The sequence below is a fragment of the Phoca vitulina genome, unplaced genomic scaffold (genome assembly GCF_004348235.1).
Source record: "Phoca vitulina isolate PV1807 unplaced genomic scaffold, GSC_HSeal_1.0 scaffold67, whole genome shotgun sequence".
Lineage (NCBI taxonomy): Eukaryota > Metazoa > Chordata > Mammalia > Carnivora > Phocidae > Phoca > Phoca vitulina.
Genome location: NW_022589770.1, coordinates 4,281,510 through 4,298,189, shown reverse-complemented (window position 1 = coordinate 4,298,189; position 16,680 = coordinate 4,281,510). Strand labels below are relative to the sequence as shown.

Genomic DNA, 16,680 nt, shown 5'->3' with positions numbered 1-16,680 from the left:
TTGGGCTAGTTGCACACTTTATGTGTGTATGTGTGTGTGTATGTGTGTTTTAAGGGTACTTTGTTTTCACCCCCAAATTAAGGATCCCACCCCTTTCCCAAAACTATAAAGGAAAAAGAAAACAATTTTCAAAAGCACCTAGTGTTTATCTTTTTATATCTAAAGAAAAGATGTGTGTGTGTGTGTATATATGTAGACACAGAGGCGTACATGTGTACACACACACACACACACGCGCGCCAAGTACACAAGCACACACTGACTATGGCAGTTCAAATACGTAGGCCATCTGGTGAGAGCTGGCATTTGTAATGTCCGTTCTGAGACTAATCGACGGAAGTGAAGGGAATGTTTTTGTGGAGATTAGGGTTCTGACTGTGCCGGTTTCGGCTTCGCACAGAGGAAAACATCATATTGCAACCAGGGACTTTGCACTTGTGCATTTCTCGCAAATGCACAGTTTTGTAGTGCACTCTCAGGGTCCCCTTGTTGCTGTACATTTTGTGGCAAATGTTGCACATGATCCCACCATTGCTCCCGGACAAGCTGTTGAACATCAGAGATCCTGGAACTTCGGCCCCTAGACTGCCAGGGAGGGCAGGGGCCTCAGCCTTGTGTGCCGACTCCCCACTGTCACTCGCCCCATCAATGTCGTCGAGAAGAATGCCCTCGTCGCTGCCTGCGTCGGATTCTCGGGAGGAATGGATGCTGCTGCTGGACTGGAGACTGGAGGTGGTGCTCAGGTCAAGGACCATGTAGTCCTCCGCCATGCCTCTCCCGTACCCATTCAGGTGGGAGTCTTCAGTCCCTGCGGGAGAGGAGGCGTCTTCCCTGACATCGAGCCCCAACGGGTGCTGGGCACCATAGATCTTCATCAAAAATTCATCCCGGAGGTCCTTGCTAAGGGAGGGCTGCGCTGAGTCCAGGCCCATGTCATCGAGTTCTTTGGTCAACAGTTTGCGATGCAGGTTTATGTTGGCACTGTGTCTAGGAAAACAAGAGGGAAGGGGGGGGAGAGGTGTACAGGGAGTGGGGAGGGGTGAGAAAAAGGAGAACATTTTAAAATTGATTCAGCTTCCACCAGGCATTAAATAAGCACATTCATTGCTAATTGCACCATTATAAAAGCAAACATTGCCCTACATCCTCAGGATTTGGGAATAAGTGGTGGTGGGGAGTGCAAATAAGGGGAGCTTTTCATTAACATAATTTTTATAAGAGTAAAATTTTTCAATGGTAGAATGAATGCAAACCCATGCACCTTTTTCTCAATGATATTGTTAGCTCTACTAGGTAGCAGCATCAGCTGCACAGAATCTCACAGCAGAGATGTCAGAATATATATTAAACAGGATAAAAGAATGGAAACTTGCTGCTTGTCTAAACTGAATAATTTGAATTTACACCTAAAAAAAAAAGCCCTTTTTTGCCTACAGCACTTCATTTAGAGGTATAAAAAAGATCAATTTTTAAAAAAGTAAATGGTTTAGATAATTTCAGTTTAACTTTAAAACATAATGACATCTTCCCCCTTGCCTTTCTATACTTCATGTTCTAGGAAGGAAAAAATTTAGTTTTATAGATTAGCAATTTGAAATAGGGTTACAGACTGTATCATAAATCCCTTTCCTCAGAATAATTTGGGATCTCAACTAATCTACTAGTAAACTACGCGTCATTTTCAGAAGCTGCTGCATTTTAGAGTTGAAAATGCTTTCATCGAATAATTCAACTTTTAAAATTTAATCCTTTAAAACAAAGCCTGAAAAATAGAAATTGTTTTTTAAAATAAAACCCACCCACCCTTTAAAAAAATCACACTAAACAACAGAAAAAACCCAAAAGGGACAAAAAAGAAAACACACAATAAATACCCCCAAAATCAAGCACAATATATGGTCCCCCTTTTTTAACAACTGGAATCTGTACTTCTTAGAAAAGCAAAACTTTTACTAAGGGCTTTGCTTGTGTTTAAAAAAAAAAAAAAAAAAAAGATAGGATTTGTCCCACAGCATCCATAGGGATGTCATGATTTACAAAGCCTAATACGTTATTATCTATCTGAAAACATTGCCTTTGTATTTACATCCCCCATTTATTTTTAAAGTGCCCTTGGGCATATACCTCTCTCCACCTGCAAAGGCTCACATGTTTGACAAGTACCTAAATTGAAGGCTACCCTTCCAAAAAATAAACCAATAAATAAATACACAGATACATAAGAGCTTCTCGATAATGGCAGAAGCTCTACATCTTGAAAAAGTAATTGTGATAATAGAAATAACCTAGAATGGCCAGTATAACATTCAACAGACCTCCTGATTATAATTAAAACGTATGGAAGACCAAAATGAGTCACTCCATTTGGTGACAAGCATGGCTAATTTCTTAGAGATGGTTGAGAGGTATGTGCCTCAGAGACAAGAAAGGTAGGAAAGACTTCTCCACCTTTCCACACAAGACAATATATAGCACTCCAGGTGTTAAGGGGCAGAGGGGAGCAGCCCTCTCCACACTGCACTTAGGAAGGCTGAGCTTACCTTGTGATAATAAGATCAGCTTTCTAATCTTTTGCTAAATCGATCACAAAAGAAAGCAAGAATGAGAGACAGAGAGAGAGAAAGAGAGAGAAAGAGAGAGAGAGAGAAAACAAATTCACATTCTAGACATCTGGTTTAAGAAAAACTTAAACAATAAAATAGGGATTTAAAATGTTCTGATCACAAAATCATTTTCTGTCATAAGAGATCACCTCATATGCTGTCTTGATGATTTTCAGATCAGCTTATAATCCAAAAATCATAAATCGAATTAAGATAAACCAAATTCACAGCATCATTATCATCCATAAATGAGTTCTACACAGATGCATGCAGGGTGAGAGTATGTGAGTGATAAACAGAAGCTGCCCCCACAGTCCCCGCCCTGACACTGTTGCTCCCTGTGTCCTTGGGGTCAGATGGCAGATGACTCCAAGTGCAGGTTGCAAAGCAGAGTGCAGGCAATGCCTACTGAGCGGTCTCTACCCTGACATGCGGGCATGACGCCCCCAGAGTTATCAGAAGAACGTGGAAACAGAGTTACACTGCGTACTCTTACTCTATTGATTAAACAATCTGCCAACCGTAAGTAGCCCACGAAATCCTACCCCTCTGTTTATTATTTCTAACACCCTCCCCACTTTCTTAATTTCACAAGCACGCATTTTGTGATGACTGTAATCTAGAACTCTGTTGCTCCTCACACATCTGCAGTTACCACTTCCTAGATTCACTGCTGAGAAAATAGCAGACACATCAAGACACACTGAATAAAGAAGAATAAATTAACATTGACAAAAGGACACACTGATCACCCAGACGGACACTTCTTTCCTGAGATGACTTGTGAAATTACACATCTCTACTGATATGTTACCAGGAAGAGATGTTTCTCTTCATTTCTCACTTACAGCAATAGAAATCTGTAATCTAATTAGATGATGTACCAGCCCTCAATATCTGTCAACCAAACGATGTGCAGAAATGTGTAGACCAGCTCTGGCACTCTGTTCAACAGTGTCCCTTTTCCGCTGTCAGCAGTACTGTTGGCCTCTGCTAATATAATTACATTGACTTTTATTCAATTAAGTGCCATCCCTTGCTTAAAAAAAAAAGGCTATTTTATCAATTGATTCAGGTGTAATGCAATAATAAAGATGAACTCATGGCAGTGCATTAGCTCTGCTGTTCATAACTTCAGTACAAGGGTTCATTCATGGTAGTCAATTTCCATTATGCAACCACAGTTCAAGAGAATTGATTCTTTTATGCTCATTTCTTAATCTATTTCATTTTTGTTTAATAATCTTCCTAAATACCATATGCAAAACACGTGAAGTGGGGATGGGAAAGTCTGCCCGTTTACCCTCATGGTAGTGGGCTTGGGAGATTTTCTAACACTCACATAGTAATGTTGGGGTGGTAAGAGGAAAAGCGAGAGCAGGAGAGAAAGAAGAAAGACAGATTTCTTTAGAGAGTACTGATCCTGCTCCTCAAGAGGTTAGGTTCAGCCTCTAGAGCAGACAGAAGGCAGCACTTGATCTTAACAAAGACCTATTGTTGGACTCTGGAATCAGTCACTCCAAACCATTAATTGTCATAAAACCCTGTCCTCATGAGGAGATACAAAGACCTAGAGTTAATAGCAATTTATGTTTATTTGGATCAGCAAAATTAAAGAGGTAAAAAGAGAAGGAAGATGGAAAAGACACAGAAAGAACTCATGCCTACTGACCATCAGATGAAGAGAAGAGGACCCTAAAATGGGAGGAAGGCCAGAGAGTGTTGGAAATATGAGAAAGACCCCCAGCAGAGGAAGCAGCGTGCAGATGTATGTAGTGAGTGGAAGGAGGAATCTATGAAGGAACTCAATTTTGAGTTCTTCAGAGACAGAGATGGTTTTTCTAGAAATGGACTTACTATATTTATCTCCAGAAGAGAGAGAATCATTAGCAAAAATCTAGATTATATTCAAACTTATTATATAATACAAGGTCATAAACAGTACGAAGCCTCTTTCTGCTCGCTTTGATTAGGTAGGAAATGCCGATATGCAGACGTGTATTTCTCTCATGGAAAAAAAAAATGACTGGGACGGAGAGAGAAGATGAGTTCCTAGGCAGAAAGGGTAAGGATCTGGTCTTAATAGGGATCTGGTGTTAATGAGTACAGACAGTACTACTCACTAAGAGAGGAGTCCAAAATGTAGCCCCCAGATGGTCACTTTCAAGAACACAAACTAAATCTCATTCAACCTCCAGTCTCCTGCAGTAAAGTAGAATACGTTGCACATAGGAAATACTTGAAAGTACATTTACTCGCCTTCAATCAATAATATGCATGAGAAGCTTTTCCCAAAATACACTGTAGAAAACAATGATCCCAAGACTGGAAGCATATAACAGAATACTTAAGAAAAGGCAGTGGTAGGGGCGCCTGGGTGGCTCAGCTGGTTAAGCGACTGCCTTCGGCTCAGGTCATGATCCTGGAGTCCCGGGATCGAGTCCCGCATCGGGCTCCCTGCTCGGCGGGGAGTCTGCTTCTCCCTCTGACCCTCCCCCCTCTCATGTGCTCCTCTCTCTCATTCTCTCTCTCTCAAATAAATAAATAAAATCTTAAAAAAAAAAAAAGAAAAGGCAGTGGTAATACAGCAAAGGGTAATTCTGACTCTATTAATACCCCAATGTGGTACACAGAAACGCTATATAAATTAAGGCATGACACAGTCCTATAACTTGGGCTTGCTTGGAATTACAACTGCTTCCTCTGAATCTCTGTACTCTTTCCTACTCCCTCCACACTGTGAGTTTACAAAATGCCTTTTGAAAACTAAGATGATCCTTAAGAGCAAAAAGTAATGAAGCCTTGGGTAGGGGAGGTCATAAAAACAAACTTAACACTGAAATGCTGAGTGGAAGTACTTTAACTGGCCTGAAGTGGACCACCGCTCTTCTTGTTTCTTTAATAAAAATTTTACTTATGTCAATTATATCTCAATTAAAAAAAAGAAAGAAAACCTTACTGCAACCACAGAAGACACCAAATTCATCAAACACAGTTAAGTAAATGAATAAATGCAAGCGAGAGAAAGTAAGAGAAAAAGTAAGTCTTGCTGGGCATTTCTCTTCTCATGTTTCTCTTGTTCTAATGCCCAGTTCAACTTAATATAATGTTTGAGGTTTTAACTTTGACTTTGATATATAGGGAAGGAACTTTTTTTTTTATTTTAAAGAAAAAGTTTCATGTCCAAATTAGAAAATCAGAATGTAGTAGTCAAAACTGAATAGTGAGTCAGACCATAGGTTACATGAGAACTTCATACCTAAATCTTAATTCTTTCTAAGTTTTGAACCATTCTAAACTTAGTGAAACAAAATACTTGATAAATACTATAATATCTCAGGCAAAACAGAATTGAGGCTCCATATTGGATTAATTTTTATCTTTCTTTTCTTGCTTATCTCTGCCACTCAACACACACACACACACCCTCAAATTACACTGTCCAGAATGATCAGTGATGTATACATAACAGATAACATATATATGGTGTGTGTGTGTATATATATATATTTATATACGTATGCATATATGAGGATAGAGAAATAAATTTATAATCACTCTAGAAAAACCTAGATGCCAGATTTGAGTGTACTGTGGGATACTGAATCAGCAACACTCCTGAACAGAAATGTACATCATCTATCCAAATCCACAGAACTGAAAATTGAAACCTCTGCCCCTCATTAATTCTCTTCTTATCTGGATTGCTCTGACATTATCTGTTGTATTTAACTCCTCAAAATTTTTGTATTAATGGTAGGAGGCTTACAGCTCTGCAAGTTAAATGACATTTTTGATAGTACACGTTTCTGTAAAACTAGCATTTGTTCTATAGGCTATTACTTAAAAACCCTCTCCAGAAGAGCTGAAAACCATCTCTAGCTCTCTCTCACACACACAAAAACTGAAAGTACAATTTTAGTGAATGCTCAAAAAAAAAAAAAACCCGAAAAGAAGTACATATGAAATGCAAGAAATAAAAGCTAAGCAAATTCTTGCAAATTAAAACTATGAAATTCAGTCACTTCAATCTCTTTCAATATAAAACAAATCATCCATACTGGTCACGCAGACAGTTCCCTCTACATTCAAATTATTCACTTGAAGATAAGCTCCCACCAAACTCTTTAGGGGTTTAGCTAATTTACTGCACAGATACGGCACGTCTGTTGTAATAACAGGTAGGATGTATTGGGGTCGACCATTTATCAGAATTAGACTTCTTTTCTCAATTCACAGTGAATTATGCTGCCTACATGACTCCCCTCTCTCAGAGCCTACCATCCCCTCATGGCCCTTAATGTGGCAGGCAAACAAAATTGACAGTCTCATCTTGTCAACAAGGGGCGATTCTCCTGAGAAGCCATTTAACTTTGCCAAGGATGCAATGTATTAATGTGCATGTCCCAGCAATGTTAATCATCTTCAAGCTTCCGACCTAACTTTGACGTGAACGAAATCACCAAATTTGTTTACTAAATGAATCGTAATATGCTAATAAGAAAGCATGACATATATGGAAAAGCCAAACAGATGGTTTGTTTACTCCACTTTGCAACTTTATAAATGTTGTAACTCTGAAGATGTTAGCGAGAATTATTGGTTTGTTGGCAGAGGCAAATGTGTCTTTCGCATACTAAATCTGGCGCTACAGTTAGAAAACAATTTGTCATCGCTGTGGAATGCATAAAAAATGTTAATGTAGTAATGGCATTTGGGAAGGCAGATTGGTAGATGGAAAATGCGTATGCCGGATGCTCAGGTTAAGTGTGGGATTGATATCCAACAGCCCTGCTCCCTAACCATTTTACTTTTGAGTTGCATCTGACACATCAAGGCTTCTCCAGGGTGCTGATTGAATTCAGTAGGTACCTGTTGCTTTGTAACCTGAGAGGAGTGCTACGCCGTGAAGAGGGTTATGTTTTCACAGCATTTGGAAATTTTCTCAATCAGGCAGCTCATCTGGTGCTCAGTTTACTACTATTGGTGGGTAAGAAAAAGGCCATAAACACTGGCATCTTTTAAGGAATGAAACGAATCTGAGCTCTAATTTTGAGTTTTATATATATATATATATTTTTACCCTGGATGAACTAACCCTCAAATCTTCCAACCCTTGTGTTACGGTCTGACTTTAATAAAGAGCTTAGAAGACCTATGTCTAAAATAACAGGAATGCATTTTTCTCTCGAAAAATTTCTGCCGTTTAAAAAATAAGCATTGTTTTTTAATACGTACAGCATGAAACCTCTATTTCTTTCTGAGATCATTTTCAAAGGAAATACTTTCTAAGACTAAATATTCAAAATGTTTTACATCATTAAAATGGTTAATTTAAGATCTTTTAAAAAGATAAGATTAGGAATGTCTGAGTTCCCCAAGGGAAGGGACAGAATTTTGTAGACCATCAGTATTGTGATTTAGCTATGGCCTTATCTGGAATTCTATATTAAAAATGAAACTACTTAAGATACATGAACAAAAAGAATGTGCAAAATCTAATTTATGTTTTTGGTTAAATGATGTCAAACATACCCAAGAAAACTTCAGTTAACTCACCAGCAATGTACCTATGCTACTAAACATCTCAATTTTTAGAAACACTCTATTTTTTTTTTTTTTAAAATTTTATTTATTGGAGAGAGAGAAGGGAGAGAAAAGGCAACATGGGAGGGGGGAGGGCAGAAGGTTGAATCAGACTCCCTGCTCGTCAGGGCTCCTTTTTGAACCCCTTCCCCCCCCCCCAACTTCTTAGTCCTACATATTGAGACTACCACTAATCTTGTGGGATTTCCATATAGTGCTGAAATTTTTACCCATCTGCAAAAGAGAAAGGAGAGAACAAAGTGATCTAAAGAAACCACGGAGTTCATCTTGCTGCCCAAGGATCACTTTGGAGCAAGAAACATTAGCGGCTATCCCAGCCTGGCGCTTATATCTCATTTGAAACATCTCCTCATTCCTGACCAACAAAGAAAATTTCAATAAAGTACTTTTACTGGTTTAACAACAGTGAGCTCCTGGGATTGTCAAAGTGCTAAGCCTTTTCCAAGGAGAGAAAAAATCAGCAGCTCAAATATAATTAACCTTCTATTCTCAATGCAAACTGCCACGCACAGGAGCTCTGCAGTCTATTAGCAAAGTTATAATGGCCAACAGGCAGAAGCAAAATTGGTCAAAAAGTTGGCTGCTGCTGTCATATTTTTGGAATTATGATTAATGGCACTAATAATGTGGATGATTACTGATATGTGTATCTCCAGCAGTTTATCATATTGCTCTGGCTGCCTACGTCCACAATAAACAGGATGCTATCATTTACCTCTTTATTGAAGGCAATCCTTCTCTTGAAGGAGCATATTCTAATTACTTTGTAATGTTTTATGTCTTAAACATTTCGCAGCTCTGGACCTTGCCAACTGCTTCATGTCTACCATTGATTAATTACTGAATGTTTAATCAAAATTTAGAATCTAATGTAGTCATTTATGAGCACACTGCAGTGCCAAAGTAGTTAGGCTTTGCTCCCAAGTTTGGAGAGTGTTGGGTTCAAAATCAAATCCCAGCTATGTATGAGGATCCAAGAATTTCACCTTGGGTGCTCTGAGGTTGCCAATTCTCTCTCTGCTGATGAATGGAAGGTAATCTAACTACAGGGTAAACAGCATCTTTACCTACCCTCTCCCTACCGATTTTCCTATCCTCTTTCCCCAATTCCCTAATCAACAGAGCAGTGCCCTTGGCTGCTTCTGAGAACAAGGAGGTCCTCGTGAACACCCATCACGAGAACATAGATTTGAAGTGGTTAAACAAGTGAAAAATAATTTGCTGGGACAAATACATGAGTTTTTTTTTAATGTGGGTTTTTTATGGTACTGTCATACAACCATTCACCGTTGAAGTTAAGTGTTTTTTTAATACCATTACTGAACTGCTGAAATGGATGCTAATATAGCTTGGAGTGCTAATGTCAAGTCCTGGTAATAAAAAAGACAGACTGCTGAATGAAATAATTTCAAGTAAAAAATAGAACAAAAGTGCTCTCTCTCTTGCTCTCCACTTTTATTGAATTGGGACTGACTGAGTCAATTGCTTTAGAAGTCTGTAAAACACAATTACTAGTGAGTGAACTGACCCACCAGTGCCCCCTCAGTGACAGAGGGGCTAAAAAGGCAGCAGAGCCCAGAGCGGCCCCCCTCAGCTGGCCGTCAGACCGAAGAGGTTTCCTTCTGAACGTCTGTTGTGCTCATTGTCCAAATCTGTCTCCTTTTACTTACAAAATCTGGTTATTTCCCACCAATGTGGTAAAGTAACTTCATACGTTACTTTCCAAGATGAAGATGTCTGTTCTGGCAATGAAGGATGATCTGTCTTTTGATATTCTTATTTATGTGGATGTTTATGTATAAACACACATATACATTATGTGGATGCATTTAGATTAGGATGTTAGCATATTTTTTGAATAGCTGGTAATAATTCAGATTGATACATGCTCTAGCGAAACTGAAGCATCACTTATACATGTTCAGCTAGAAACACTTGGTTTTTTTTTTTTTTTCCCAAGGTAAAGTCAAAATAATTAGAGCAAGCAAGAAAAAGAATTGAACTAGAAGTGGGTAACATTTTTCCCCCTAGTTAATAAAAGAAGTAATAAACTCCATAAAGTACTAGAGTTAAGATCACTAACACTTCAGGCATAACAGCTTTTTACCAGGAATTTACAACCCCTGTTTTAATTCAAGCAGCTTGCACTGGGACATAAAATCTAGGTATTTTTTAAAAGTGTAGTTTTATGTTAAGTAACTGAAGAAAAACTGTCCTTTCCTACAAAGTATTCTTTGCTCTTGTTTCACAGCCTGCTTCTTTCTCACACATGCGTGTACACACACACACACACACACACACACACACACACCTTGGCACTCAGGAATCGAAGTTACTAAATCCCTTTTTTCTGACATTATAATTTTTTGGCAAGTGTAAATTTTCATATTCTGCCACATTCATTTATTTGAAGCTTGTGGGAGTCTTAAAGCAAAAACATTAAATTATTTCTGAGGCTTTAAAAAAAAAGAAAAAGAAATGCTTTCTAGCCCGACCTTCACTAAGAAATTTCAACAGAGAGAGGAAAGTCTCCCTTCCTCTTAGCACAACAACAAATGATCACTCACAGCGAGAGAGAGCTGGTAAGAAGCCTTTCACCTAAGAGAGAACCACTCTCGACAGTACTGATATAATCGACTGCTAATGTATGTGTGCAGTCTTACAACCCACTTTCAGTGCGAATGGCCTACATTTTTTAAAAAGAAAAGATTATCTACAGAAACAAGTATCTCGAATATTTATGTAGAAGAATAGTTATGACTAATAAAGTCTACCAAGGTGTCAGGTAGATGGTGGCAGACCCCAGAGAGGTGGAAATCAGGAAGATGACCCCTTCAAAATGTTGCCCTCGTGAAAAATACTGCCTGTGCACTCAGTATGTGCATTCTGTTCTAAGTGCAATTTTTGCCTGAATTTTCAAGATAACGCTGGCAAGAGTAATAGCCTGTTCCTTTCAAGGGAAGGTAAGAATAAGGAGTGTGTAGGAAGCATGTTTGTGCAATCGAAGTTTTGTATCAATAAGAGATGTAATGTAACTCTCATCAATAGAAATGTGTAAGCATCTCTTTGTCATTCATCCACCATTAAGCTGTGTTGTCTATTTGGTACTCAGCCTGGAAGACGGTGGAAGTGACTGGTGTAGTTCTTGGAGTGGAGGAGTGAAAGGTCAGCAGAGGCTTAAATGAGCTTGTCTTATATCCAGCTGGGCCAGCAGGAGATCATTAGGAAGATCCGAGGCTCACTTTAGGCTTGTCAGAGTCTCTCCCCATGATACAAGGAGACCGTTTTGCTCATTGCTCTTCTCCCAGTATATAAAAAGAACCCCAGAGACAGGAATGACACCGAAGTTTATCTTACTACCAAAGTTTCGCTTGAGGAGGACACAACTAGCAATTACTCAGAAGGGGGATTTATTTTGTTTGTTTGCCTTTGATGGAAAGTAATGGAGATAAGTACAAAAGACTTACTGATCTGCTGGCTTCTATTGTGAAACCAAATAGAGTAAAGGAGGGGAAGTCTCTTCCTTAACATTTGTCAGAGGACCTGCACAACTTCACTTTATAAAAGATTTTTGGAAAAGGAGAGTTTCAGCTTGATTGGCAAACATATAGGAAATGAAATGCCTTAAAAGGTTCTCTTCTTATACTTGAAGAGAATTAACACACTGTATTTGACAGCTAATTATATGAAGGCAAATATACTAATAGTATCTCGAACTGGTGCTAAGAGGCTCATTTCTTGAAGGTAGTGAAATCATGTGCATTTATTGAAAATCTCTCTTTAGAAAAGTTCTAAGTTTCCAAACATAGAGAACGATGGAAGAAATGGATGTTGCCGCTGAGCAGATGATAACAGGAGGTAGGTAGCATGTTTTTGCATCTTCACCTCTGTTGTTAATGTATGCAGTGGCTCATCGGAGGTAGCTCATGTTAATTTATTCCTGCACACCTGTACAGGGCTGGGAGCCAGGTCATCAGGTAGGCAAAAACTATACGTCTCTGCTTTTTTAGCTACAGCTACCCAGAGGCCTATATAGGAACAAATTTAGTTCTGGAGACATCAGCAGGTTTTAATAAACCAAATACAGATGTCTTCTTCCATACAAATCAAGAAGTTTACATGTTTAAATCTGGACTGATTTAACTAGCAATCAAAGAGAAGGTTCACAGTTGGCACCAATGGTTGCCTCATATTTATTTATAAATCACCCTAAACAAATATTATTTTGTTTTTAAATTTATTCATGGGGCTGAATCATCTTTCCTACACCCTGAAGATTAAACATACATGCTTACCTTTCTAATAAAATTTAAGACAAACTTTGGCAATCAGCGGCCACTATTCTCAGAAGGGAGGAACAAAGATGGTAAAGACCATGTTAGATGTAAAACAAAGGGATACATAGTTCTTTCTATGCAGATCACCTTGTTTGTGTGTGCAAAGTTTTCATTTTAATTGAGGGAGTTTTAAAATTGCAAATCACTAAAAGATATAGATTTTAAGGTATTAGCAAATGATAAGAAATTCTAGGGAAGAGGACCGGAGGGCATTTATTTGTTGTTGTTGTTAATAAAAACCAAAGGTAACTTATAAATGAATGGGCTTCCCTTATGCACAGGTGATCCACGGCCACTCAGGCCAGGGATCAAAATTCAAGACACATGATGAGAAATGACCTAAGGTAAACTAGGCCCAGCTAATTCTATGACATGTCTCCAAGAAAAGTCCCTTTATGAAGACCAGGTTCTAAGCCAGTTATAATTTCTTTTTTCCTGGGAGCTTTTCATGTGCATACTTCAAAACGGAGGGTCAGCTTCCTCATCCCTGAAAGAACAGTATCTTAGTAGCAGAAAAGTCAAGGGATAAACAAGGAAGGAAGGGTGTTTAGGGGAGTGTCAGGTCTAACACTATACCACATTATCAGTTTATACTTAAACACTTTAGTAATCACCTTATCATGCCATAGTTCTTCACAGATAAAATAATTTACATTTCACTTCTATAACTCAGAATAAAAATTATTCCAACAGCCACCTAGTGACTGGATGAACTGATCTTTGTGCATACCGTTCTCTGTCATTAGTGTGGAATGGTCCTCTTTGCTTTTGAATTTATTATACTCACACTCAGTCACAACTGTACAAAAAAAGGACACCTTCGACACTGTGCTTAGAATCTTCAGCCCTAACAAACCATGCACGTACCCCCCACCACCACTTCTCCCTTCGTATGACTTTAGACAAAGAACATTCTTACTTTTCAAAAAGCCTTCAACTTGATCTTATAAAATCTAGAAAGACCATAAGCAAAGACCTGGAAATCTTTAACTGCCAAATGTAAAACACAGCATTTAACATCTTTCTACCTATATTTTACTAACTAACATGTCTATTTGGAGACCAAAAATGCAATTCCCTCGTGTACAGCCATTTTGGAAAAAGCCCAAGAAGATCTGGGTATCACTCCTGTAAGGTGTTCTAAGGCCAAAGTTAAGAAGACTGCTTTTATAAACAGAAGAAGAGGGTTGTTCTGTTAGTTTTATCACTACACATCCTGTAGCCTTGCACACTTCAGCCCCCACTCAAAATCCCCTCTAATGCTTTATTTGCACAAGGAAGACATTGTGGAGTCAAGGATGGATGAATCAAGACTCTGGGGAAAGGAAAGAAATAGGCCTGAGGACAGCAGGATTAAAGGCAAAGAAGGGTTTCTGTTTGGGAAGGTCTGTTGGCTCAGAGAAAGGTAAGAAAATTTGTCTTGGCTTCCTTGTGAATTGAAGAAGGAAAAAGCAGGGACCCCAAATTCCTGGGGTTCTCGTGAATAATACAGCAAAAGCGAAGAGAAAAGGGGAAGGTAAGTCTAAGCGGTAGATCAGAGATGTGGTCCAAGAGGCTCTGTGACACAGGAGATTAAGTGACAAGTCACCATTAGTGGAAGAAGTGACGAGAACTGGCCGAGATGGGTGTATGGTTATGTTTCAGTTCACTCTGTGGAGATGCAGGAAGAGGTAGGGACCCCAGGGGCATCACTGTTTCTGGTTACGTGGTGGTAGCTATGCTTGCAACATGTTAATTCGAGCCCTAGACGCAACAAGGATGAACACTTTTTTTTAAGGAAAAAAATGTCAAAATTAAAGTATCATAGTTTTTGAGAAGTTTTTAACTTGGGATCAAAAAATGTGAGTATTCTTGAAAAGCAAAACCTCAAGTGAGAATCAAAAAACTTTCTTTGCACGGTATTTTTTTTTTTTTCAATTTGCTTTTCTTCATTTACCATGTGTTACACAACTCCAGAATTATAAAGATTAGCTGTGATGTGAGATTTCACTCAGATGAAACCTATCACCTGTCTTCTGAGGTTTGCAGTCTCCTGTGTGACTGAACGCACATGGGAGAATATCTGTACTCTGCTTCCCCAGAATATTCCAGTTAGCCTAGACACTTCTAAATTTCCATATGGCTAGTCATCCGCCAAGCTCCTAATCCTTAGAATAAAAATGGAGATTGAAATATTCTCCTGTTATTAATAAATTTTTTTCCTTAGACAAACCACCCTTTCAACAGCACCTCCTTATGCATTAGGACATAAAAATACAAGTGCTTGTGTTTTCTAGTGGTTTGACATAAATGAAAGCACCATGCTTCGGGCATTGTAGCCTTTTGGTTCCAGAGCCATTTACGCCAGTGTAATGACTTGCAGTATTTTCAGCAAACCAACTGAAACTGTGATAGGAATTCATGCAAATAAGCTTAAATTTTGGCTTCTCTTCAAACACTCCATTTCCATAAATATTTTATGCAGGTTTTCACGAGTCTTTTATTTTTGTTAAAAAAAATCCAATGCATTAACCTCATTATCACAAGTGCACTATTTCAAATATAAAAGAACGAGTATTACTCACAAACTTGGGGGTGGGAAGTTGTGTATAGTATTATATTTTATTATTCAAATTGTAGCTATCTTATCTGCTGTATTCTGGTACTGTCAATGATAACTCAGAACTGAAAAAGACTTTGTGATTGTAAACGATTTTTACAGAACAAGGTAAATGGGCGTGGGGGAGAGGGGTGCGGAAGGGGAAATCTTAAAGAATATCGATTTCTCTTCAAAGCATGTTTTGAGTTGTATAAAGAAAGCCACTTATTTTTCTCAGAATTTTACTTTTAATGGATTGGGCCCCTTGCATTTCAGTACTATGGAAAATATTCCTTTAACTTTTATTTTTAAAAAGATTTATCTTTTAAATATGAAGACAAAACCGAGTATTAATAGAAGCAGGTCACTACTTTTCAGTGGTACTTTTATTTTATGTTACTTTGTCAAAGAATTCTACCCAACTGATAAGTGTGAGAATTTGGGGGATGCCTACTTGGAAACTTCCTAGTTAATTATGTTTCTTCTACTATATTGATTTTTACCATGTAATGAAATTTTGTCTAAAGATATTTTTAAAAGACAGAGTGAAACCAAAAAGCCACATCGGACACGAGAGGAAGAATTAACTGGCGTGTGCCTCTGGGTTGGGCTGGTGTATTATGTAAATGACCTGCTTGCAAGCTTATCTCCGTTAAGTGTAGGATGAGTGTATCACCCACCACCGACCACCTTGGCACATTCCATTTATATTACATTTTCTTTAGGATTGAAAAAGAACATTGGAGGTTTAAGACCAGCTGCTTCTGTTTAAACCCAACTGTTTCAGAGCTGTAGCCACATAGCTAAGGTCTGATGTCATCTCAAGGCTGGACATATATATCCTAACTGATCCTAAAAGTATATGCATGCCTCCCCTTCTGTGCATAATTCCCACGACAGACTGTATTTTAGAGATATGCTCAAGGACACTGTGAAGTTAAAATAAAGAAACCCATACCACCATACCATTTCCCCACATTAAATAATTATTTTGGTCCCCTTTTCTTCTGATATTTTCATGACTCTTAAAAGAATTCAAGGACACACTAAATACTCATGTAAGAATGATAACATTTCTGGTTATACCTACGGAGATGCAGGCTGTCTCGATGTCCTGGACCTATGGTTCTTTCCATCCGTAAATTTCTGTTTCTATATTGGATAAATATGTGTGTATGAAGATAATATATTGATTTAATTAAAAAGCCACAAGGCAAAGCAGAAATATATATAACAGAAGCTGCGGCTTCTAAGTGAAGCTTCATGAGGAAGCAGGGAACTGTGTACATAGTTAACTTATTCACACCTAGATGCATGGGAAAACACATACACACATACACAGAGCACAGAGAAAAATGGCGTGCATTACTGGGTAAGATGGCATATGATTCTGCATGCTTAATCATAACAAGCACCAACCGCAACAATCCTTCATGAGCATGGCAGCTTGGTTATCTCATGGTTACTGTGGACAATCTTTACAGTGCATCAAAAACATCTAAGTTGGATTTTTTTTTAATGCTAAGTCCAACATGACTGGCACCCTCCACCCCCA

The 16,680-nt window shown here is 38.5% G+C and overlaps 1 protein-coding gene across 2 annotated transcripts in view; it reads right to left on the bottom strand.

The window, feature by feature from the left end:
* Positions 1-239: 239 nt before the first annotated feature.
* Positions 240-16,680, bottom strand: part of BNC2 (basonuclin 2) — a 289,169-nt gene continuing 272,728 nt past the window's right edge. For both annotated transcript variants that reach the window (XM_032392417.1, XM_032392416.1), the window contains one exon: positions 240-987. In XM_032392417.1, coding sequence (XP_032248308.1) covers positions 327-987 — 661 coding nt within the window. In that variant the 3' untranslated portion in view covers positions 240-326. The remainder of the gene's footprint in view (positions 988-16,680) is intronic.